The sequence below is a fragment of the Myotis yumanensis genome, unplaced genomic scaffold (genome assembly GCF_028538775.1).
Source record: "Myotis yumanensis isolate MYYU_CA2020_CCGP unplaced genomic scaffold, mMyoYum1.0.hap1 SCAF_3, whole genome shotgun sequence".
Lineage (NCBI taxonomy): Eukaryota > Metazoa > Chordata > Mammalia > Chiroptera > Vespertilionidae > Myotis > Myotis yumanensis.
The window spans coordinates 15,863,155-15,887,390 of record NW_027223754.1 but is presented as its reverse complement, the minus strand read 5'-3'; the positions used below and the strand labels follow the sequence as shown (position 1 = coordinate 15,887,390).

Here is a 24,236-nt window from a genome sequence, read left to right as displayed (position 1 = left end):
CTGGCTTGGCCTCCTTCCTGGATTCCATTCCCAGGTCATGTCAGAAGAGGCTCTTCCATCTTGGCTGGACTTTAGAAGCTTCTTCTAAAACTCACAAAACCCAGACAACATCCCAGATAAAATAAATCGGTATCTCAGGGGTAGAATCCAGGTATCAGTACTTGTAAAGTTTCCAGGTGATTCCAAAATGCAGCCAAATTTGAGAACCACAGTCCCAACAGAAGAGACTTTTCAATTAAAAATGAGGTTGTGTGATCCCTCTGGCATACTAAGTTTTGGGGTCATATCATTTCTAGTAATGTTTGAAGAATCATCAGTAAAATTAGACTTTTAAATTCTAATATTATAGACGCGACATACAAGGTTTTTCCCCTATGTGTGCAATAGATTTGGGGTGGTTTAATCCACTTAAAAACTAAATGAGGGACAAGCATTAATGAAACTCATTGGTAAATTAATTACATGCCATATATTTCAGCCGAGAGAGCAACTTACTTTGTGAATTACTGGACACAGATTGAGGAACAAGTTCTTGAGAAAACATTGACAGTAACTGAGTCACCTGCTGTCACAACAAACTGACTTCTCGCCTGAGAGACTTTCAAATTCAGGAATAGTAAATACTTGCAAATGAGTTGTAACAAGCACAAGATATGGAAAAACGACTTTGGGGAGACAGTCGCTCAAGACCAAATATTTAAAATTCTTCTCTCAATCTATCTCTGACATTGATTCATGCATTCTTCTTTAAGGATTTAGATTTTTGGTGCTTTAGATTTCCCATCTGTAAAATGGACTCTAGGCATCTGTTTCAAGGAGGTTTTAATATTTTATTTATAACGTACTTTGAAGATGAACTATACATGTAATTGAATTCCGTGAACATTCCCATAGAGGTTGCTGACGATATGACTGAGTTCATTGTTCTAGCTAGAAGTTTAACTCTCTTTAGCCATATGTTCATGTTCAGCTCTTTGTCTATTCATTGATTCAACAAATATTCAATTGTGATCTTCCATGTGTCAATGTGTAGTGGTGAAAACAAATTCCTTGTCCTCGTGAAGTTACAATCTTGTGTGGGAAACAGACAACACCAAACAGTTTGGATGAGGAAACTAAATTAAATTTGTGTTAAATTGGTGTTAGTATTTAGGCAGATTCTATGACAATGCTACATATATTTTTTTTAATCCAGAGAAATTGCATAGCAAGAAAAAAGTGACTCCTAAATAATAATGACACTGCAACGAGACTTCAAAGGCATAGTTTATATTTTCTTTATGATCTCAAACAAGACACTAAATTTATTAAGCTGAAAGATCGTTCAAAAGAACACGGTGAATGCCTTCTATAACATGACATCTTACAGTCTATTGTACTGAAGGAAAACATTGAGATGTTTAAAAATATTGAATATTTCAGGCAAACCAAAAATTATAAATAATAATATAATGGATAATGCATTTTGATTAAAAAAATAACCCACAATCTACATTTTGATTTCATTTAACAGGTTAACAGCAATACATGCTTATAGCTTTGCTGTTTTTTCTTTCTCTTTTTAAATTTAATCAACATATAGCCAAAATTGTTTCATCTATACCCAATGACAGATATATCATTATGCTTATAACTACTTCATATGTATCTCTAAAAAGATAAAGATAGTCTTAAAATAAAGAACAATGCTTTCTTTATCCAGTTAGTGTTCAAATTTCTCTATAGTCTCATAATTTTTTAATAAAGCAGATTTTCAAAAATTGTGGTAAAAATATACATAACATAAAATTTACCATTTTAACCATTTTCAAGTGTGCAGTTCAGTGGCATTAGTACATTTACATTGTTGTACAACTATCACATCATTCACCTCCTGAATTTTTTCCTCTTCCCAAACTGAAACTTCATACCCATTAAACAATTCCTAATTCCTCCCCTTTTCCTTCAGAGTAAGTATGACAATCACCATTCGACATTCTGTCTTACGGATTTGGCTACTCCAGATACCTTATATAAACCGAATCATGTAATATCTCTCTTTTTGCGACTGGGCTTATTTCACTAGCATAATGTCTTCAAGGTTTATCATGTTGTAGCATCTATCAGAACTTCATTTCTTTTTAAGGTCAAATAATATTTCATTGTATGTACATACCACGTTTTGTTTATCCAGTTGTCTCATACTCCTTTTTAACTGTTTTATTTCAGTCTTTGTTTGAAAATCCACTTTATTCTTTGGAAGCAAAGCTGCACATAAAATATGTGGTAGTGGTATTTTCCAAAATTCAAAGAGATGAGAAATCTAAGAATCAAATTACAGAATTTAAACCCTTTTGGAGACCTTTATAGAGCTCTAACAATCCAAAGTTAAATACTTTAAAAATAAAAGCAGACTGTTCTTCACAGTTATGGGGCCAGGCTGTTCTTTGGGTAGTGGATGTGATGTCTGTCAAATGGTGAGACATCACTGCTGAGAGCCCAGGACCACGAGGTGGGCTCCAGGTGCCCAGCTTGTCTGGTTGGGAAAGAGGACCGTGTTCTGGAGTGTTGACTCAGTGCTCCTGGCAGACACTGCTAGGGTTCATTCCCAGACAGAATTTCCCAATATACCTGAAGTCAGCTTATGGGGAAAGAAGATGCTGTGTGTCATCATTAAGTCACTTCTAATGCAGTCTCTTGAAAGAGTAGGCAATTTTCAGACAGATTGATGTGAACAGACAATTTGATTATGGATGTCAAACAGGAAATGAAAATCTGAAGAATCTGAATTTATTACAGTTAATTATATATTGACTAGAGGCCTGGTGCACGAAATTCGTACATGGGGGTGGAGAAGGGTCCCTCGGCCCGGCCTGCGCCCTCTCCCTCTCGAAATCCAGGACCCCTCGGGCGATGTCTGACTGCCGGTTTAGGCCCGATTCCTGCAGGATCGGGCCTAAACTGGCAGTTGGACATTCCTCTCGCAATCCAGGACCACTGGCTCCTAACTGCTCACCTGCCTGCCTGCCTGATCGCCCCTAACTACTCTGCCTGCCTGCCTGATCGCCCCTAACTGCTTGCCTGCCTGCCTGATCACCCTTAACCACCTCTGCCTTGGCCCTCGCCATGGCAGCTTTGTCCGGAAGGATGTCCAGAAGGTCATTTGGCTGTCCTGTCTAATTAGCATATTATGCTTTTATTATTATAGATGGGGTTGGGGTCTTGGAATTATAGTTCTATGACTTTTCCCAATTTCTTTCCTACCTACTCTTTAAAAACAAAGTCAGTATCAGGATCATATAGTGATAACACTGTGAAAAATCAATATATATTCATTTTAACATATATTCATTTTAAGATATTTTAATTAGATCAACTAGACTAGTACATTGTTTCAAATTTCACATAATGGCAAGATTTCCATCATTGACATCATATATACTAGATCGGTGATTTTCAACCTGTGTGCGTGGCAGGCACACTGGTGTGCTACAAGAATTTTAAAACATGCAATTCCTGACTATTTAATCAGGGGCACTGACCTCTTTTCCTATAGATTGTCAAATAAAAAAATGACAACAGTCAACACAACAATAGCCATCTGGTGTGAATGAATCAAAATTATACCTGTTTTGTCAGATGGACAAAAAAATATATTTTTTGGTGTGCCGCAGAATTTTAGTAAGTAGTTTACAGGTGCCATGAGATGGAAAAGGTTGAAAATCACTGCACTAGATGGTTAACTACTTTACTAAGTTTTCTGCATTTTGTAGCTCTTGTGCATATTTACATACACAAATCCTTGCTGTAGCAAAACTCCTTGTAAATGAGAAAGGAAATAATGATATTTACTTCACCTGGGAGTCTGACCTTAACAACCTGAAGTTTGAGTAAACCTAATATGGTATAAAATAAAATCTTTTAATAAGGTAAAAAAACACTATCCAAAATATGCATAAATGGAGAATCGAAGAATATTAACGTTGACTGATATTTAAACATTATATAATTCAGGGGGTCATCATTTCCTTGGAATCATGAATTAAGAATCTGATGAAAGCTATGGATCTTCCCTCGACAAAAATGTATATAATTCTGCTTATAATTTCCATGTTCTTAAACCCTCTGATGCCTATTGCCGGACTCCAAATTAAGCATCAGATATAATTCATCCCCTTCCTTTTATGGTTGATGGAACTGAGAATCATGGTGGCTATGCAACGTGCCCACAGCCACCATGTGAGGTAGGGTAGAGAGTTCACTCTAATTGCAAAGTGATTTTTACTACCACTTGGTTATGAAACTTCTAAAGAAGAGCTCACCTAACTTAGATGACTAATGTGAGAGGCCCCATTGGCCTAAATGTCTCTCCCTACCGAGCCTCTCACAGTGCCTTCAATTCTCACACGTGAGGTCTTCTGGTAGCATATTTGTGTTAACGTGAACAAAACATTAAGCACTGGCCTCCATTTAAATGCCAGGAGAAGGCCAACTAGAGGATGATATGAGTCACTAGCCCAGATTCTTTCTCTGGGAATTCTCCTTTGGGACTCTGGGTCTCCTTACCTGTCGTTGTCCTTGGTGCCTTCATGCATTTGCCTACTTTTCCTACATCAGCTCAGTGGAACAAGGAGGTGGGATTAGAGAGATCTGGTGTAAAAGAAAAAGGGGGATGGGGCAGAAAACTCTCCTTAGCAAGATTAAAGTTAAGCAAAGGCAGCATTTTCAGAAATTCATCTGGTTCAAATATTTTTGCAGCTAGAAGTCAGAGTTCTGGAAATGTTTTATATTGTAATACTAGGCAACCATATTCTCAGCATTGTTGGAATGTATTTAGAAGTCTCCAGTTTTATAAGTCTTATGCAATTAACTTGGAGAAACTTGCACATGTTGGATAAGGGCTGTGTGTAAGGCCAAGAAGAAAGCTTCTTAGACTGATTCCAGGAAAGATGGGATTTCCTTTTGAACATACTTGCCCTCAAACAAATCAGAAATTGAAATACAGAAATACTAGTATATTAAATATAACAAGTGCTTTTTGTGATTGCTTGAACAAAGATGTATTTGTCTGCATGACTTTCTTTTGAAATATGATTTATTCTAATGATAAAGATGACACCTATTATAGAAAATGTGGAAAACAAGAAAAAAATTGTAATTTCACTAAGCAGCGATAAAAACCACTGACAATTTGATGCATGTATTTTCAGGGTTTTTTTTCTATGAATGTACATTTAAACATACACACATACATACGTATCCCAATGTATGTATCTATTTACATAAGAAGCTAAAGAAAATGATGGTGAAGTCATTTTTCCCCACCAAATATCTTTCTATGTGGATCTCTATTTCTTTAAAACAATTCCCAGGGTAAACATTTCTTTAGGATTTTCCTGCTTCTTATTAATTGCTCTACACAGAGTTGTACCAATACATTCTTGCCGTAATACCTGGGAGTGCTCCTTTTCCTTATTCTCCTATTAATATTCTATATTTAATTTTTTAATTTTCATTGTATCTATATTGGATGATGGATGCTAACTAAACTTTTTGCAATCATCATATCACTATATATATATATATATATATATATATATATATATATATCAAACCATTACACTGGACACCTGAAATTTAAATAGAGATGTATGTCAATTATATTTCAATATAACTAGGAAAAATAAAGCTTAGTAGCTATATAAAAAAATTGATGCCACCTTGGTCAGCGTGGCTCAGTTGGTTGAGCATCATCCCATGCACCAAAAGGTAATGTGTTTGATTCCAAGTGTGGTTCAATCATGGGTAGCATATCACATCAATGTTTCTCTTTCTCTCTCTCTCTTCCTTCCTCTCTCTATAAATCACTTTAAAAAAAAAGAATGAAAGTTTTTTTTAAAATCTACTGTAACTTGATGGGCTAAATATGGTATCCTACGTTAAGGTCATTATTTTGATTACTCTTGAGATGAGACTATTTTTTATATATTATCAATCTCTATTTCTTCTACTATAGATTGTTTTCCATGCATGCTTTTTAAAAATTGTGGTACTTATCATTTGCAAGCTGATTTATAAAAATTCCTTATATAACTTAAGTATAAACCCTATGTTTTAGGAATTGAAAATATTTCTGCCATTACTTTCTTTAGCTTCTGATGGCACTTTCTCCCCTTAATGTATCATGAAATGTTACTTGTGCCTCCAGTAGATTTGAGCTGAACTGCTTGCAATGGGGCAGGCCTCATCACATTTATCTGGTGGGACAAATAGAGGGGACACCTATGGAGGGTTTGGGGTGTTAAAGCTGAAGTTCTGGAGTTGAAGTTCTCAGCACCTCTGGTTTCTCCCAGATATTCCCATTCTAATCGCTGAAATGATACATTTTCTCAATAAACACACCAATTTTCATTTCAAAAAAGGCTACAATACAGAAGCTGGTTGTATTTATTTGTGTCTTTTTAGATGCCTCTTGGACAAACTTTGAGCAGTCTCAGGTGGCTGGCTATAGTCAGAAAGGCTTCTGGAACATAACTGTATTTTTTTTTTATTCCTCACCTGAGGATATGTTTTTATTGATTTTAGAAAGAGAGCAAGAAACATCAATGTGAGAGAGAAACATTGATACGTTGCCTCCTATACTGGAGGTTGAACCAGCAACTTAGGTATGTGCCCTGACCAGGAATGGAACCTGGTGTATGGGACAATGTTCCAAACAACTGAGCCACCGGGCCAGGGCCATAATTGTATTCTTACTCTCCTTTTCTGTCTATTTTTAGCTGGGCAACCTTGGCCTGAAGCTTCTCTTTTTCTTGATCTTATTGTATTTCCTTGAGGGTGCAAAAACTGAACATACTTTAACATATGTATGTTCTTTGCTTCCAGGACTACCCACTTCTCGCCTCATCTACTATGACATAACCATTTTCTTTGATGGTCTGTAACTTGCAAACTCGCTTCCATATAATTTCTATGCTAAGATTCTTTTGGTTTCAAAGAAGAGAAACCAACTCAAGGGTGCTCTAGCAAACTCAGAGGATTTATTACAAGTCTTTGGGGCAGGAAATGTAGCTAAGACTCAAGGGTACTAGGCAAGAAACCAAAATGTTGGAAATCCAAGAAACATGCTCTCACACTCATATCTGCTATCATGTCATATCAGCCTTTTCCTTTCTTGGTGGACTGGATTTCCTCTGCTCCCGAGTCCCTGTGATGGTCTAGGGATAGCTGCTCATGGTCTCCAATTTAACAGAGAAAGACCGACTTTCCTACTCTCAGTCCTGAAGGGTAGCAGAACATGCCACTGCAGAATACGCCATGTTGGCATAGGATTATGTTGAGCCTGAAGGCTATTGAGAAGAAGCAGATATGAGAAAAGTATCCTGCCTTCCCCTTATTTGCCTAAAAGCAGACATACATTTTCAAAGGTCTCCCTACTTCCTACTCTACCAGGAAAGACAAAATTCAATCCCTGGAAACAACTTTAGACCCTTAACAAAGGCAGTAATTTATGTGCATAACCCTCCACCACTCCCCAAGACTGGCCTCCCCCACACTTTCTTATGGTGTCAGCTGAAATTGCCCAATAAGCCAGCGTTCTAATTACTCATTTCCCCTGATTATCTCCATGTATACTTGAGGTATGCATGTTAATAAACTTCTGTTTGTTTTTCTCTTATAAATCTGTCTTTCATTACCGGAGTCTTAGCCAAGAAGTCAGAAGGTTAGAGGGAGATTTTTCTTTCCCTACCATCCTAAATCTAAAATTCTAGAATAGGAACTTTGGTCCAGCTTTAATGCGGTGCCTACCTTGGGCACTGAGAGTAGGCATGTGAGGTCACATTGTCTACATGGCTGTGGGAACCCACTGCTCGGTGGACAGGGGGCAGCTAAAGGGACTGCTGTGAATTTACACAGATACAAAAAGTACGCATCACATTAACTGTATTTTTAAAGATCCTCCCCTATAACTTCTAGCATAGATGTAATGTTACATGCCAGGAAATTTAAAAATAAATGAAAACTATCCATTTTAGGAATATCGTCTGCAAGAAAGTAACCACTGAAATTTAAGAAAAAACCTGAGAACCTGGTCCTAGTTAATTCCGTTGTTTTGCAGAGACAATGCCTCTGACACAACAATGACAAGCGGGAGGGGTAGGTGACTATGCCCAGTGTCACGTGGAACCTGAAGAGTAGCTGAATGCCACCCAGAATACGACTGTAGGAGTTCAGGACGAGCCACTTCAAAACATGCTGCTTGGGCATATTGATTTCTCTGAGCTGTAAGCACTTAAGAAACAGCAGATGCAGGGAAAGGCTTTCTCTCAGCTCCCTCATCTGCCTAAAGATCTTCCAAAAGGAACTGGGTTGTCACAGATCCCTCCCCAGGAGTGTCATCAACCAGGGAGGACTGACTCATGCCAGGAGAAGAGGCTAGAAATGGACATCACACCCAGACACACCTGTCACAAAGGATCATACTGCCCGCCTGTTCCTCTCAGGGCCCATTCATCTCTCCTAAAAAAATCTTTACTCTCCTGCAAGAGGCTTATGTCTCTCTCCGCTGTCCTAGTAGCATGGTATTTCACCTGATTCTAAGTCACCCCTGGGAGCTAGTCGCTTATCCCTGGGTATCTCCCATGTGTACATGAGTTATACATGTTAATAAACTTCTGTTTGTGTTTCTCTTGTTGATCTGTCTTTCATTACAGAGGTCTTAGCCAAGAATTCAGAAGGGTAGAGGGAAAATTATTTTTTTTCTCTCCTACAAACCTTAACTTCTAGTATAAGGCTCCTATAATTTCTCCAGTTTACTTTGGGAAATATTTTCACTTAATTTGTACATCATGTTAAACTTATTTTGTTTTTTTAAAAAAATGTATTTTAAAAGCCAAAGGAAGGGAAAAGTAACACATTCAATATTCTGTACTTAGAACAAAACCCAAACTACTAATATATAAACTTAATATTCTTAGCTTTGAAAATGTAGTGTTAATAAAATTGTTTTCAAGAACAACCACACCCTCGGAACAATGTTACCTTGCAGAGGAAGGGAAGGGCTTCCTCAAATTGTTTTTACACCTGAAGAACCACTGTAGTTAGGGAACAAAGGAACAAAGCTGAGGGGTCGCTGGTGACTTCATCAGGACTTCCATTCAACCTGCTCTGACAATTCTGAACTAGACAGTATCTAATTTAGGAGAGGACCATAGCTTTTGAGACGGCCTTAATATCAGATGAATGCTTTATTTTTACACCTTGATGACGAGAACAGAGATAGAAGCTTTCCCAAGTAGAGAGTCTCGTATTCAGCCATCCTGCACAGGCCTTCTATAAATATTAGATGAATTTATAATAAAGTTATGACCAACCATGATTCTTATATAACAGCTCACCATAAACCCTTATCTCAAGCCATCTCACTATTTCGTAGGATGTAGAGTATGTAGGGGATCAGGTTTTATTGTTCTACATCATTTTAAGCAGAAAGTTTTCTTTTTTGGGTACAAGAGTAATAAATATCGTGAATAACATCCATGGTAACTTTGCCTTTCCTGTCTTTTAATAACTACAATACTAATCAAAATTATAGTTCTTCGGGAAGATCTCACATCTTTTATCTTATGCTCTGCTTCATGATGTGTGTTATATGACGCCACCAAAGACTTTGTTTTTATTTTACAAATGCCTCAAGATTTTGTTTTTGGTTTTAAATATATTTTATTGATTTTTTACAGAGAGGAAGGGAGAGGGATAGAGAGTTAGAAACATCGATGAGAGAGAAACATCGATCAGCTGCCTCCTGCACACACCCTCATCGGGGATGTGCCCGAAACCAAGGTACATGCCTTTGACTGGAATCGAACCTGGAACCCATCAGTCCACAGGCTGACGCTCTATCCAGTGAGCCAAACCGGTCAGGGCTTGTTTTTATTTTTGAAAGAAGGATACAATATCACTGTCTCATTCATTTAAAAGCTAACAGTTGTGGATGAAAGGGGCCACATGCTAACCTGATAAGCTCAGGGAAGGCCTGCATGCAGTCTTGCAAACTCAAAGACCTAGAGTAACCACAAAGGATGGTCTGAAACTAAAACTTTGACTAAAAGCAGTTACGGTGGGTAGTCACTACCTAGGCCTGTATCTTCCCTGACAAGGTCAACCTTTACTTTAACTTATTGTCTTTTTGCATCTATGATAACAAAAAGTATCATTGAAATGTCAGGGTAACTTCAAACTTCCCTTTTTCCAGACCCCCTCAGGGCACAACCAAATGCCCTGGGTGCCCGGGCAGATACCACAAATTCATTCCTTCATTGTTACTGTTGTTATGAAAATCATTGACTGTTAACTATCCTGCACCCACCTATGTATGTGTCTGTCATTTTATTCTTTATCCAATCCCAGAGGATTCCCTGCTTTGCTTTTTCCCGCCTCTCTATTCTATCACCAATGGGTTTCGTGTAACCCACTGATGTCTCCTCCTTTGATTGCAATGTTTAAAAATAGATGAAAGCCCTAGCTGATTTGGCTCAGTGGATAGAGCATTGGCCTGCAGACTGAAGGGTGCCAGGTTCGATTCAAGTCAAGAGCCTGTACCTTGGTTGTGAGCACATCCCCAGTAGGGGGTGTGCAGGAGGCAGCTGATCTGTGTTTCTAACTCACTATCCCTCTCCCTTCCTCTCTGTAAAGAAATCAAGAAAATATATTTTTAAAAAAATAGATGAAAACTGCCATTCTCTGGAGCATTATCCCAAACCCGGCAATTGTCAAGAGTTTGGCTAAAATAAACTCACAAACATTCTTTATAGGTTTGAATGTTTTTACGTTAACACAGTTGCCTAAATCTGTTTTCAAAAATGGAAAATATTTTTCAAAACTGTGCAGGCAGAAGGAAGGTCTTAAACTGTATGTCTCACTGTCACCAAATCTCGTGAGCAAACCTTCCATTTCAGACGAGGGACCCTTGCACACTGCCCATGCCACCCATGGAGGGTGAGACCATCTGGGCAAGCTCACCATGCCATGGAGCGGCCAGGTGTGCCAGAGTGGCACCTGTCCTCTTTCACGAAGACACATATGGTGGCTCCCTGTGCATGGCTTATCTCCAGCGTGAGGCACCAAGGGGAGGGAGGGCATCATCTCTGCTCCCAATGCTCCCCCTTCCCTCCTGAACCTGCTCCATCTCAGAGTGCCAAGTGTGCTATAGTTAGCGTCATGTGTCATAACTATTTCACAGATGCTTCTCATTGATCTTTCACTGGAATGTTTTCTCTCTCTTTCTCAGGAGAAAAATGTTTGCAACAGGATTGGGGTTGCGAATGGTGGAGGGTAAGGTGGGGGGCAAGGGGACACTGTTACTTACAGACCCCCAGGGCACATTCTGGAATTCTTGGTGACACTGCGGCCAATCCTTGGGCCTTCAGTAAATGGCCTGGATCCTGCGTAGCTTCAGCTGCGAGTCCTTCCACCGGATGCTAAAAATACACTGCAGTTTATTTTCCTCAGTAGGGAGCATATGTGTTCCCACTTGACCTGGAAACACAAAGAGAGCCAATGTTAAATCGAATGCTGCCCAGTCCAAGATAAATTTGTTTTCTGTAGTGCAGGGGAGAGGAAAAACAACAGACATTGGGACAGTGTTGCCTTTGCTCTCAGGGGGAGTCAGTGTCTTGAACACATTTTTTACGCTCCCTGTTGGTAGTGAAGTGACCACTCTCAGACTTCTCAGCCAGTGCTGATATGAACTGGCTCTCATTCAAATCGGACGGTGAGTCCAAGGCAGATTTATTACATTTTGGGAAAGAAGAGTGAGGAAAGCTTTCTTTCTCCTTTTTTTTTTTTTTTTTTTTTTTAAATCTTAAAAGACAGAAGCTAAAATGCCCTCTAATTGAAGGACAGATTTTTATGGACACTTGTACTTATACCTTTTTCCTTCAAATAAGCAAACGAAGAAGCAAATCAAACAATTTATCAACAAATGGCAGAGAAATTCTGTTTTAATAACAGATGTTAAACCTAGTTCTTATGTTTGGGGCTGTTTAATCTTTGGGTGGCCCAATATTCTTCATACATATTATAAGAGCAGAGCTCACTTTAACTGTAGATGGGTGTCTTCCCTGCTTTCAGCTGGTACCACTTTTCTGCAGCTTAAAATACTCAGTTGGCTGACAATAAACTTAGACCCATTCCTCTTCACCCCCCCCCTGCCCCCCCCCCCCCACCACCACACCTCCAAGAAACAGCACAGTGATTAAAACAGGAGGTTTGGACTCTGCCTTACTGTGAGCCTGGATTCTGCCATTTAGTAGCTCCGTTTTCATTTTTCTCCGTTTGTAAAACGGGATAATAATGGGACCTGCTATTCAAGGCTGATGTGCAGGTTAAAGGAAACACTGCACGAAGAGCATACAGAACAGAGCCTGAGTTCACAGGAAGCCTTCATGCATGTTAGCTATTATTGCTGGTGATTATTCTTAGATAGCTCAGCCATCCCAATATCCAGAGTTTAGAGGACATGACCTTGAAGATCCTTGTGGTTAAACTGCCCTCTGTCAAATTTGGCTTTATTTTTCTTTCTAATCCTCTTCTTCGGAACAGGCCTAAACCTTTTAAATCAGTGGTTCTCAACCTTCCTAATGCCGCGACCCTTTAATACAGTTCCTCATGTTGTGGTGACCCCCAATTTCATTGTTACAAATTGAACATAATTAAAGCATAGTGATTAATCACAAAAACAATATGTAATTATATATGTGTTTTCCGATGGTCTTAGGAGACCCCTGTGAAAGGGTCCTTCAACCCCCAAAGAGGTTGCGACCCACAGGTTGAGAACCGCTGTTTTAGAGGGACGTGCCTTCCTCTTCCTCTTCCTACCTTTCCCTTGATTTCCTACACTTTCATCTAACAAAATCAAAACAAAAAAGGTTAAAATCAAGGAGGTGAGAAAGTTTCCAAGGGAAGTTACTTAACATTTTCAATGATGGGAGGTCAAGGAAGGAAGAAGCGTGAGTGAACCTTCTAGAGAGCAATGTGCTGGCTACTGGGGATAGAAGCCAGATTACTGGGTCTAAGAAGGGAACCAGTGGAGACAACCAGACTGGCCCCAGGCCACTTATGTAAGATATTTGACAGAGAAAGGAAGTAAGGCAATGAGACAGTAGCTAGAAGGTTAGCAAGGTCAAGAAAAAAATCTGTCAAGATGGAAGAAAGTCAAGTATGTTGAAGGCAGAACAAAATAAATAAGGGATGAAAGCTTCCTTGGAGCTTGTTACTAGTCTACCAAGGGGTGATAGCAGAGTACCCCGGCTGCCTGGGGCCATCCACACTGTTATGGACAGGTAATGAATGGAAGACTAATGCCCACAATGCACAGGATCCTCCCCTATAGCTCAAGACCCAACCTCTTCACACATGTTCTCCCCTAGAAGACTTGTGCCCTAACAGGGGGTCTACACTCTGGGAGAAAGCCAATGTGCCTGAGATATTACTGTAATCATAGGGCAGTGGCTAAAATGAAAACAGCCTCAGGGTAAGAAAAACAGGAAAAATGAAAAGATTTGGGAGCCTGGCTGGCATGGCTGCTCAGTGGTTGAGTGTAGACCTATGAACCAGGAGGTTGCTGTTCGATTCCTGGTCATACCTGGGTGGTGGGCTCAATCCTCAGTAGGGGTCATGCAGGAGGCAGCCGATCAGTGATTCACAACATTGATATTTCTTTTTTTTTTTTTTAAATATATTTTATTGATTTTTTACAGAGAGGAAGGGAGAGAGATAGAGAGTTAGAAACATCGATGAGAGAGAAACATCGATCAGCTGCCTCCTGCACATCTCCTACTGGGGATGTGCCCGCAACCCAGGTACATGCCCTTGACCGGAATCGAACCTGGGACCCTTCAGTCCGCAGGCCGACGCTCCATCTACTGAGCCAAACCGGTTTCGGCACACAACATTGATATTTCTATCTCTCTCTTCTTCTTCCTTCCTCTCTGAAATATATAAAAATATATTGAAAAGATTTGGGAAAGTTTATAGATGAGGACCATGGCATTGGATAGATATCCAAGGCAAGAAAACTTCAAATAATTGGCATCCCTCTTTTCCAAACTGAGATGATCATTTTTTGCTTTTAAGAAGATCCTGACATGTGCAGGGCCACGGGCTTGGGGCAAGACTACACACGAAGGTCCATATACCGTATGTTTAAATGTTTAAATCCTATCTAATAAAAGAGTAATGTGCAAATTGACCATCACTCTAATACACAAGATGGCGGGCAGAGGAGGGCAGTGAGTGGTGACCAGGCCTGTAGGGGAGGGCAGTTGGGAGGGACCACGCCTGCAAGGGAGGGCAGTTGGGGGTGACTAGGCCAGCAGGGGAGGGCAGTTAGGGGCAATTGGGCTGGCAGGGGACCAGTTAGGCATCAATCAGGCTGGCAGGGGAATGGTTAGAGGGTGATCAGGCTGGCAGGCAGAAGCAGTTAGGGGCAATCAAGCAGGCAGGCAGGCGAGTGGTTGGGTGCCAGCAGTCCTGGATTGTGAGAGGGATGTCTGACTGCCCAATTAGGCCCAATCCTGGGGATCGGGCCTAAATGGGGAGTTGGACATCCCTCGAGGGGTCCCAGACTGGAGAGAGTGCAGGCTGGGCTGAGGGACACCTCCCACCCCCCTCACCCCCTGCTCCACAGGCAGGAATTTCATGCACCGGGCCTCTAGTGTGCTATATCAGGCTAGCAAATGTGGTCCTCTCATCCCAACCTGGGCTCCATCGAGCACAATGAGGAGCCTGTGGGCACAGAGGGACAGTCAACTCCTTCCATACCCCATAGGCCTCGAATGGCCACGTAACTCCCGAATGGCTCTGGAAGACTGCCCGGCCTCCTACAAGCAGGCTTGAGGCTGTTTGCACAGGCATTTCCGTGTCCTTCACACCAAGCATGTTCTAGATGGCCGAAGGGGCTTTCCCATCCTGCCCCTCAGCCCATCAGAAATTTTACCACAAGGGGTGGGATGTGGCAAGAGGAGGACCAGGTTGGGAGCCCAGGGCAGGATCCTTCTTGTCTGGATTTAAGAGCCACACTGGGCACATTGCATTCTCCTGATCTACCTTTCAAAGAACAAACTCTCAGATAAGTCTTTTTACAACAAGGCTTCCCACCACATTGATGGCAACAGCACATAGCAGGCCAAGGGGCTCAAAAAGAATATTGCTGCTGAGCAAACTCATTCACACCAGGCTTCGGTGCTTCAGTGAGGGCCCAGAGTGGCCACAAACAGGGTGTTGTCTGGTCCTAGCCAGCTCTCTTTATTAGATAAAGCAAATGACACATTATCTCCTGACAGAGGAAGAGCACAATTTTCAGAGACATTTCAAATGGAAGTGTAATTTTCTGATGGCTTCTAAAGGGGAACAGCTTAGCACAGGTTACTTAGATCTAATCCAAACCACTCTAGGACTTCAATTTAGCCATTTAAGGTAGGAAGTCGATGCCTTCTCCCATCTCCAGCTGCAGGCTGAGGTTCAGATTGGAGTTAGATGCACCAGAGGATGGAGATTTGGGGTCTGACCACAAAGTTGATGCCTTCAGGGGAATCATTCCACAAGGGGTGTTGACACACCTGACTCTACCCTTTACCTGGCTGGGAAGTTGCTTCATGTCTTGGTCCTGTTTCCTTCTGTGTGTGTGTGGGGGGGGGGGGGGGGGGGGGGGGAGGTCAGCCTAGAATGATTTAGAATTTTTCTTGAGGTGGGAGGTCACGGATTCCTCCAGCAATTTGATCTTCCAGGAAATCCTTCAGGTGCACACCGCTCAGTTCTACCTGGTAACGTACACAGAGTTGGGACCCTCCTGTCCGAGGGCACATCCTCGAATGTAGAGCCAGGTTTGACAGCCATCCCTGGGGCAGATTACCAGCTGAAATATTCAGTTTCTCTTTTTGAAGAGACAAACTGTAACTACTAAAATAACTGCAATAACTGCCCCAGTGATAACTGGAATAGCAAGTGGAGTCGTCCCCCTGTCATGTTTCGAAGCTGAAAAAATGAGATCTCGGAAGATTTAAGCAAATGCGTGGAAAACTTATTGCAAGCAGATTCAGACTGCCGGCACCGGGAGGGGCCCAATGAAGGGTTTCCAGTGAAGCTAATAGGTCTATAGGAGTATATATGTGTTACAAGCCTGTGTCACCACCTGATTGATTCCCTCAAGCATTCTTGCCCAGCAAGGGACCCGAAATTTCCCTGTTTCTATGCGTCAGTTCACCCTCAGTTCACCTCCTTGTTGCAGTCCCTCCCTAGTTTCACATGCCTCTGGCTCGGAGTCTAAAAACAGTCTGTTATTCCTGCATGGTTGGTTTCTGTGATTAGGCTGCTCAAACTGCCCTGTCTGCCTCCGCCTGTTCCACCTGCCTTTGTTTTCCACTGGACCCCTGCCTTGCCTGCCTGTGTGTCAAGCTAACTCCTCTCACCTGGCTATGGGTCCCCAAAGGACGGCATTGTCAGGCATGGGGGACAGTCACAAGTGTTAAGTGGTAGATTTAACCAATGAATTGTTTTGTGTCTCCGAAAAGAATTTGCTTCATTCTGAACTCACCTGGAGGCAGTGATGGAGGTGATACCCAGAGACTCAATAAGTCTTAAGATTCTGAAGAAATTATTTACTTAGCATAGATGTGACAAGGAAACTTCCTCAAAAAGGAAAATATCAACTTTAGAAGTGAGCACGGGGCTGCTAAGTTTGCCTGCCATTTTCTTGAACCTACAACATAAGTCCTGTAGTTTGGGGAGATGGTACCTAGCTCCCAGGGTTGTAGTAATGATAAATGGGACACCCCAGAAAAAAACACTGTGTTTCACCATGCACACCGTCCCCCCACCCCACCCACAGCCCAACCCCCAATTAGGTCTGCCGAGAGCCTGCTCAAAGCCTGCTCCAGGGGCTCTGAGAACCTGTCTTTGCTGGTTTTTCACAAAATAGGGCCTCAATAAATATATATCAGATGAATGAACGGCTGCTTGCATTTCTCCTTTTGTGTACTTATTAGGTGCAACAATGAAACCCAGGCCCCTGAATTCTGCCAGTTCCATTACCGTGTGGATGTCGGGTGAGTGGAAGGGAGAGGGCGGTCAAGAATGAGTAAAGGGAGACAGCGAAGCCTACGCACCCGGAGAGAAAAGAAATCCTTGGAGGCTTGGGGGCAACAAAGAGCCAGAGCAGACGAATCCAGACACGAGGGCCCGGGGCCTCGCGTGCGCTGCCAGGACCCACTCCCGCACGTCCCCGCCAAGTGGCCCGCACCCAGCCAGGCGCCCCCGTCCCCGCACCGGGCGCCCGCCCCTGGGGCGGTGCCGGGAACACGCGGCGCCTCCGCCGGTCACGTGGGGGCCGAGCCGCCGGGCGGCGCTGCCGCTTCCCGATCGCGCCCTCCCAGTGCCGGGGACGCGGCGCCCGCGCTCTCTCCCGGGCCCCGGGAAGCAGAGACCAGGAGGTGCCGCCGCCGCCGCCCCCTCCTCCCGGCTGCACCCCGGCCCTGTGCTCGCAACATGCCCGCCGCCGAGCCAAGCGCCGCCCTCCTCCAGGAGCTCGCGGAGGCGACGGCGCTGCGGGCCGCGGGGCCGCGGCTGCGAGGGTAGCGGAGCCGGAGCGGGCACGGAGGCGCCGCGCGGCGGGCGGAGCGGAGGAGGAGCAGCAGGCATCCTCCGCGGCGCGCCCATGGCCCCGGAGGTAGGAGAATGCGAGCGGCACTCCCCGCCGTCCGCCGCCTCCCCCCGCGCCGCCGGCTCGGCGCCCCCCGGAGCTGCTCGCGTCGCCGCCGCCCCCCAGCTGCGGGCGCCCGGCCGCTGGCTGCGCTAGGACCCGCCGCCGCCGGTCGCCGAGGGCGGGTGGGGAGAGAGGAGCGGGAGCGACCGGGAGCCTGGCGCCCGCCCGGGCGCAGCGCGGCATGGAGCTGTGAGCTCCCGCGCCCGCGCGAGGGTGTCGGCCCGGGGCCCCGCCATGGCTGGGAAGGACAGTGGGAACCTGAAGACGGTGAGGCTGTGGCGGGACGCCGCCCTGCGCGCCAGGAAGCTGCGGAGCAACCTGCGCCAGCTCACCCTCAGCGCGGCCGGGGGCTGCCCGGGGGTCGGGGCCGACCAGATCGACTCCCCCGACGCCCCCCAGCTCGTGCTGCCGGCCAACATCGGGGACATTGAGGTGCTGAACCTGGGGAACAACTGCCTGGAGGAGGTGCCCGAGGGGCTGGGGTCGGCGCTGGGCAGCCTGCGCGTCCTGGTCCTGCGGAGGAACCGCTTTGCCCGGCTGCCCCCGGCGGTGGCCGAGTTGGGCCACCACCTCACCGAGCTGGACATGAGCCACAACCGACTGACGGCCCTGGGCGCGGAGGTGGTGAGCGCCCTGCACGAGCTGCGCAAGCTGAACCTCAGCCACAACCAGCTGCCCGCCCTGCCCGCCCAGCTGGGCTCGCTGGCCCACCTGGAGGAGCTGGATGTCAGCTTTAACCGGCTGGCGCACCTGCCCGACTCCCTCTCCTGCCTCTGCCGCCTGCGCACCCTCGATGTGGACCACAATCAGCTCACCGCTTTTCCTGGGCAGCTGCTGCAGCTGGCTGCCCTGGAGGAGCTGGACGTGTCCAGTAACCGGCTCCGAGGCCTACCTGAGGGTATCAGTGCCCTGCGTGCCCTTAAAATCCTCTGGCTGAGTGGGGCCGAGCTTGGCACCCTGCCTGAGGGCTTCTGTGAGCTGGCCAGCCTGGAGAGCCTCATGCTAGACAACAACAGGCTGCAGGCTCTGCCCGCCCAGTTCAGCCATCTGCAGAGACTCAAAATGCTCAACCTCTCCTCCAACCTCTTTGAGGAGTTCCCTGCCGCGCTGCTGCCCCTGGCTGGCCTGGAGGAGCTCTACCTTAGTCGCAACCAGCTCACCTCAGTGCCATCCCTGATCTCAGGCCTGGGCCGGCTCCTCACCCTGTGGCTGGACAACAACCGGATCCGCTACCTGCCGGACTCCATTGTGGAGCTGACCGGCTTGGAGGAGCTCGTGCTGCAGGGCAACCAGATCGCTGTGCTGCCGGACAACTTTGGCCAGCTCTCCCGGGTGGGCCTGTGGAAGATCAAGGACAACCCACTGATCCAGCCGCCCTACGAGGTCTGTATGAAGGGCATCCCCTACATCGCAGCCTACCAGAAGGAGCTGGCCCACTCCCAGCCGGCAGTTCAGCCCCGCCTCAAGCTGCTCCTGATGGGCCATAAGGCTGCAGGGAAGACCTTGCTCCGGCACTGCCTCACTGAGGACAGAGTGGAGGCAAGTGAAGGAGGGGACAAGGAGAAGGGCTACTCACCTCCACCGCCGCCCGCGAGCAAGGGCATCGAGGTGACCAGTTGGACGGCCGATGCTTCCCGGGGCCTGCGGTTCATTGTGTATGACTTAGCCGGAGATGAAAGCTACGAGGTGATCCAGCCCTTCTTCCTCTCCCCGGGGGCCCTTTATGTGCTGGTGGTGAACTTGGCCACCTACGAGCCACGGCGATTTCCTACCACCGTGGGCTCCTTCTTGCATCGGGTGGGGGCCCGCGTGCCTCACGCGGTGGTGTGCATTGTGGGCACGCACGCAGACCTGTGTGGGGAGCGGGAGCTGGAGGAAAAGTGTCTGGACATCCACCGCCAGATCGCCCTGCAGGAGAAGCGCGATGCTGAGGGGCTGAGCCGCCTGGCCCAGGTGGTGGATGAGGCGCTGGCCCGCGACTTCGAGCTGCGCTCAGCCAGCCCCCATGCCGCGTACTATGGTGTTTCAGACAAGAACCTTCGGCGGCGCAAGGCCCACTTCCAGTACCTGCTCAACCACCGGCTGCAGATCCTCTCCCCGGTGCTGCCTGTGAGCTGCAGGGACCCCCGCCAGTTACAGCGCCTTCGGGACAAGCTGCTCTCGGTAGCTGAGCACCGGGAAATCTTCCCCAACTTACACAGAGTCCTGCCCCGGTCCTGGCAGGTGCTGGAGGAACTGCATTTCCAGCCCCCTCAGGCACAGCGGCTTTGGCTGAGCTGGTGGGACTCGGCACGCCTGGGCCTGCAGGCAGGTCTGACCGAGGACCGGCTGCAGAGCGCCCTGTCCTACCTGCACGAGAGCGGCAAGCTGCTCTACTTTGAGGACAGCCCAGCCCTCAAGGAACACGTCTTCCACAACCTCACCCGCCTCATTGACATCCTCAATGTCTTTTTCCAGAGGGATCCTTCCTTGTTGCTGCATAAGCTGCTCCTAGGGACCAACGGAGAGGGCGAGGGAGATGGGGAAAGCTCCCTCGTAATGGCACTGCCACCGCCGAGCCAGGACCTGCTCCCGGCCACCCAGCTCCATCATTACGTGGAGGGCTTTCTGCTTCACGGGCTCTTGCCGGCCCATGTCATTCGGTTGCTGCTTAAGCCTCACGTCCAGGCCCAGCAGGATTTGCAACTGCTGCTGGAGCTGCTGGAGAAGATGGGACTCTGCTACTGCCTCAATAAACCCAAGGGCAAGCCTCTGAATGGGTCCACGGCCTGGTACAAGTTCCCCTGCTACGTGCAGAACGAGGTCCCCCACGCAGAGGCCTGGATTAACGGGACCAACCTTGCCGGGCAGTCTTTTGTGGCTGAGCAGTTGCAGATTGAATATAGTTTTCCCTTTACCTTCCCACCTGGGTTGTTTGCACGCTACAGCGTCCAGATCAACAGCCACGTGGTGCAAAGGTCGGACGGGAAACTTCAGATCTTTGCATATCGAGGGAAAGTTCCTGTGGTGGTGAGCTACAGACCCGCCAAGGGGGTCCTGCAGCCAGATACTCTGTCCATCGCCAGCCATGCATCATTACCAAACATATGGACGGCATGGCAAGCCATAACCCCCTTGGTGGAAGAACTGAATGTCCTACTTCAGGAATGGCCTGGACTGCACTACACCGTGCACATTCTCTGTTCTAAGTGCCTTAAGAGAGGGTCGCCCAATCCACACGCTTTCCCGGGTAAGTGGAGAGAGGGATGTGGGTCTTCTGTGCTGTGTTTTGGAATGCATTTCTTTAGAAGATTTTTGTTTCTCCTTTGTAAGATGTTTAACCTCACAGGCTCCCCAGGAAAGCTTCTCAAGGTAAATACAAGGGGGTTTGGGGACAAGCAAAAGGCAGTAAGTACATGAGCAATATGGCATACAGTCCCCAGTCTCAGACTCTCGTACAAGAGAGATTCAGACTTCCCAAGTGGGTTCTAGTCAAAACATGTGAGTCTCCCTTTATTCCCCTCTTCCCAATTGAGCCCGCCTTTCATGGGAGGAAATGTCAGGTAGCTGAACGGAAGATGGTGTTTGAGGTTAGTCTCTTGCTGAACTTGGGCTTTAATGCTTATTAGACACACCCGGAGGGTTTGAGATGCTCCGAGTTTGACATGTCATTGCCATTTTTTGTTGTTGTTTAAATTCAGAGAGTGCCTTCATAAAGTAAAAAGTATAGCTCACTTTTCTTAAGAAATTCCAGAGAAGGATGCTTTGTAATCGGGTTTGGATTAGTGAAGACAGTGATACTGATATTCATGATGAATTAGTGAAAACAAAACTTTCAGTCTGTAATGCATGACTAACTCCTGGGATCACAGTTTCACTCACCACACTCGTGGGCAGGAACCGCAGCCTACTGAGCTCTCTCGGGACTTTCCTCGGGCACTTCCTGGCAATTTGGTGCTTTACAGATGTTTTAAGGTGTTTTTTTGTTTGTTTGTTTTTTTGTGTTAGAGAGTGGAGCTTTTTGGAAGTACTTTGTAAAAAATAGAAGAGACAAAATATTGCCAATAATTTTTTTCTCTTCTGGGAAATGTTTTCCAGCTTCCTTCCTTCCTTCCTCCCTTCCTCTCTTCTTTCCTTCCTTCCTTCCTTCCTTCCTTCCTTCCTTCCTTCCTTCCTTCCTTCCAACCTACCTACCTACCTACCTACCTGAACCATTGTAATGAATGGGAGGACCCAGGACAAGTTGTCTGGGACTTCTGATTCTGCTTAATTGGCATCCTGAGTGTTCAGTTTGGACTCTGTCCATTTCCCACATGTGAAGGCATTCTTTGGAGCAATTCTTTAAACATCTCAGATATTTGTGGAGCACAGGCTTGGCTAACAACATTCCAAGTGTCCTGAGGACAAACCTAATGATAGTATCATTGCCAGTTTCTCCCCTCGGCCCCCCACCCCCAGAGCACATCGAGAGGTGATGAAATAGAAGACTGTACCACTGTGATCTTTGTCCTGGCTGATGCACCTCGTCATAGTGTCAGGAAGGAACCAGACACCAATATTTCCGAAGGTAACATCTTCCCCTCGCCCTAGATCTAGGCTGAGTTTAATTCTTCAACTTGAAAAAAAGCCATCGTATTCAGTTACCTGTCAACTGAGCTGTCCATTCTGTATGATTATCTGGTGTCTTCTCACAGTCCGAGACTTGGTAGACGCTTCAGTTCATTTTATGTTTGCCATTGTATTTTCTTCCCGAAAGCAGATACTTCTCTATTGTCTAACTAAATTGAATGAAGTGGTTGAGAGTTACATATTCACAGAGTAGCTGATTGAAGGAGCTAATGAAAGCCAATTCTTAATCCAGATGGAACATTCATACAACGGAGGTTATTAGCAACAAAGGGAAAGGCATAGGTTATTGAACAAGTAAAGATCTGTGCAGAGGAATTCCAAGAACTTTGAGGAGTAAACAATGAGGCTGGAATTTTTGTCTCCTAACCTCAGCTGTTTATTTTTGGTAATAGTCAAAAATTCCACAAACAGGTCCATTCTCGTTATCATTTGGCCTATTTGCCAGTTAAAGGAGGCACACCTGGTTTGCCATCCAGGCTCTAAGGAAGAGATGATTTTTTCTCAACAAAGAAATGGTTGAAAATTGTAAATTATCTTATATATTGAATAGGAATAAATTACCAGGTGTTTTGATAATATAGACTGTCTATTTCTATTTTATTTATGGGCAGAGAAATAAATTATCTTTTTGTTTTGTTTAGGATTCTATTCTAAAAGTAGCAGAGGGCACAAAAGCTGTAGAAAAAGGTGATTATAGTACATTCATTACAGTAAGACAACAAGGAAAAAATACATTTTCCTCTTTCATATTTTCCTGTGATAGCCATCATCTGCTAGTATTTGCCACATTTCCAAAAGATTTGGGAATGCCTTAGCCGGTTGTTGAGTGGTTAGAGCGTCAGCCCGCAGTCTGAAGGGTTGTGGGTTTGATTCTGGTCAAGAGCAGATACCTCGATTGCAGGATTGAGTCCCTGGTCGGGGCACATGAGGGATGTGTCTCTCTCACATCCATGTTTATCTCTCTCTGTCTCTCCCTCTCCCTTCCATTCTTTCTAGAAATCAGTGGAAAAAATATCCTCAGGTGAGGATTAAGAAAAAAAAAAAAGATTTGGGAAGAGCTAAAGTAATAAAAAATTAGAAGGTGATGTAGGAACAGAATTATAATGTTGGGTGTTCAATTGGTTAGGACAGTGGTCGGCAAACTCATTAGTCAACAGAGCCAAATATCAACAGTACAACGATTGAAATTTCTTTTGAGAGCCAAATTTTTTAAACTTAAACTATATAGGTAGGTACATTGTTATTAACTTAATTAGGGTACTCCTAAACTGGCCTTTGCTAAAAACGTCCTCAATCTGATTGAGGTACGTTCGTTGAGGTCGACCCCTTCCAACTCTCCCATCCACACTTGTCTTGTATACTTGATTCGTCTATCTCCTTTCCGAAAACCGACTTCTGCGCATGGGCCACGAAGTTTCAATGACACTGTACGTGCGCGCCCGCACGTGGTATTTTGTGGAAGAGCCACACTCAAGGGGCCAAAGAGCCGCATGTGGCTCGAGAGACGTGGTTTGCCGACCACTGGGTTAGGGCATACATTTAAAATATGTTTATCCAGTCCCTAGATTATTAAAATATATTTTACCTTGGCAGAAACCTTTGACTCTATTGGTAGCTTTTTGTCTTTTTAAGAAGTCATTTTGTTTTTAGAAACATTGAAAAAGTTGGTTACTTAGTTTTACATTTTATTAGTGCCAAGTACCCCTATAAACTGGTAAATTTTTTTTTTATTGATTATTACATGTAAACTGGTAATTTTGATACAATGAAAAAGAAAACACCTAGAATTTGAATTTTTTTTTTCAGTTTTGGGACATTGTGAGTAAAAAGCAAATTACTGTCTTCCTTGATTTTATACAGAAGAAATGTAAAGTTGAATTAATGGTTT

At 45.1% G+C, this 24,236-nt stretch overlaps 1 protein-coding gene across 2 annotated transcripts in view; it reads left to right on the top strand.

Moving 5' to 3' along the window:
* The first annotated feature begins 17,416 nt into the window (after positions 1-17,416).
* MFHAS1 (multifunctional ROCO family signaling regulator 1) overlaps positions 17,417-24,236 on the top strand; it is a 72,854-nt gene continuing 66,034 nt past the window's right edge. For both annotated transcript variants that reach the window (XR_011470729.1, XM_070408319.1), the window contains exon 1: positions 17,417-20,969. Coding sequence is in view for 1 of the 2 variants with exons in the window: in XM_070408319.1 (XP_070264420.1) it covers positions 17,975-20,969 (2,995 nt within the window). In the remaining variant the exon portion in view is untranslated. The remainder of the gene's footprint in view (positions 20,970-24,236) is intronic.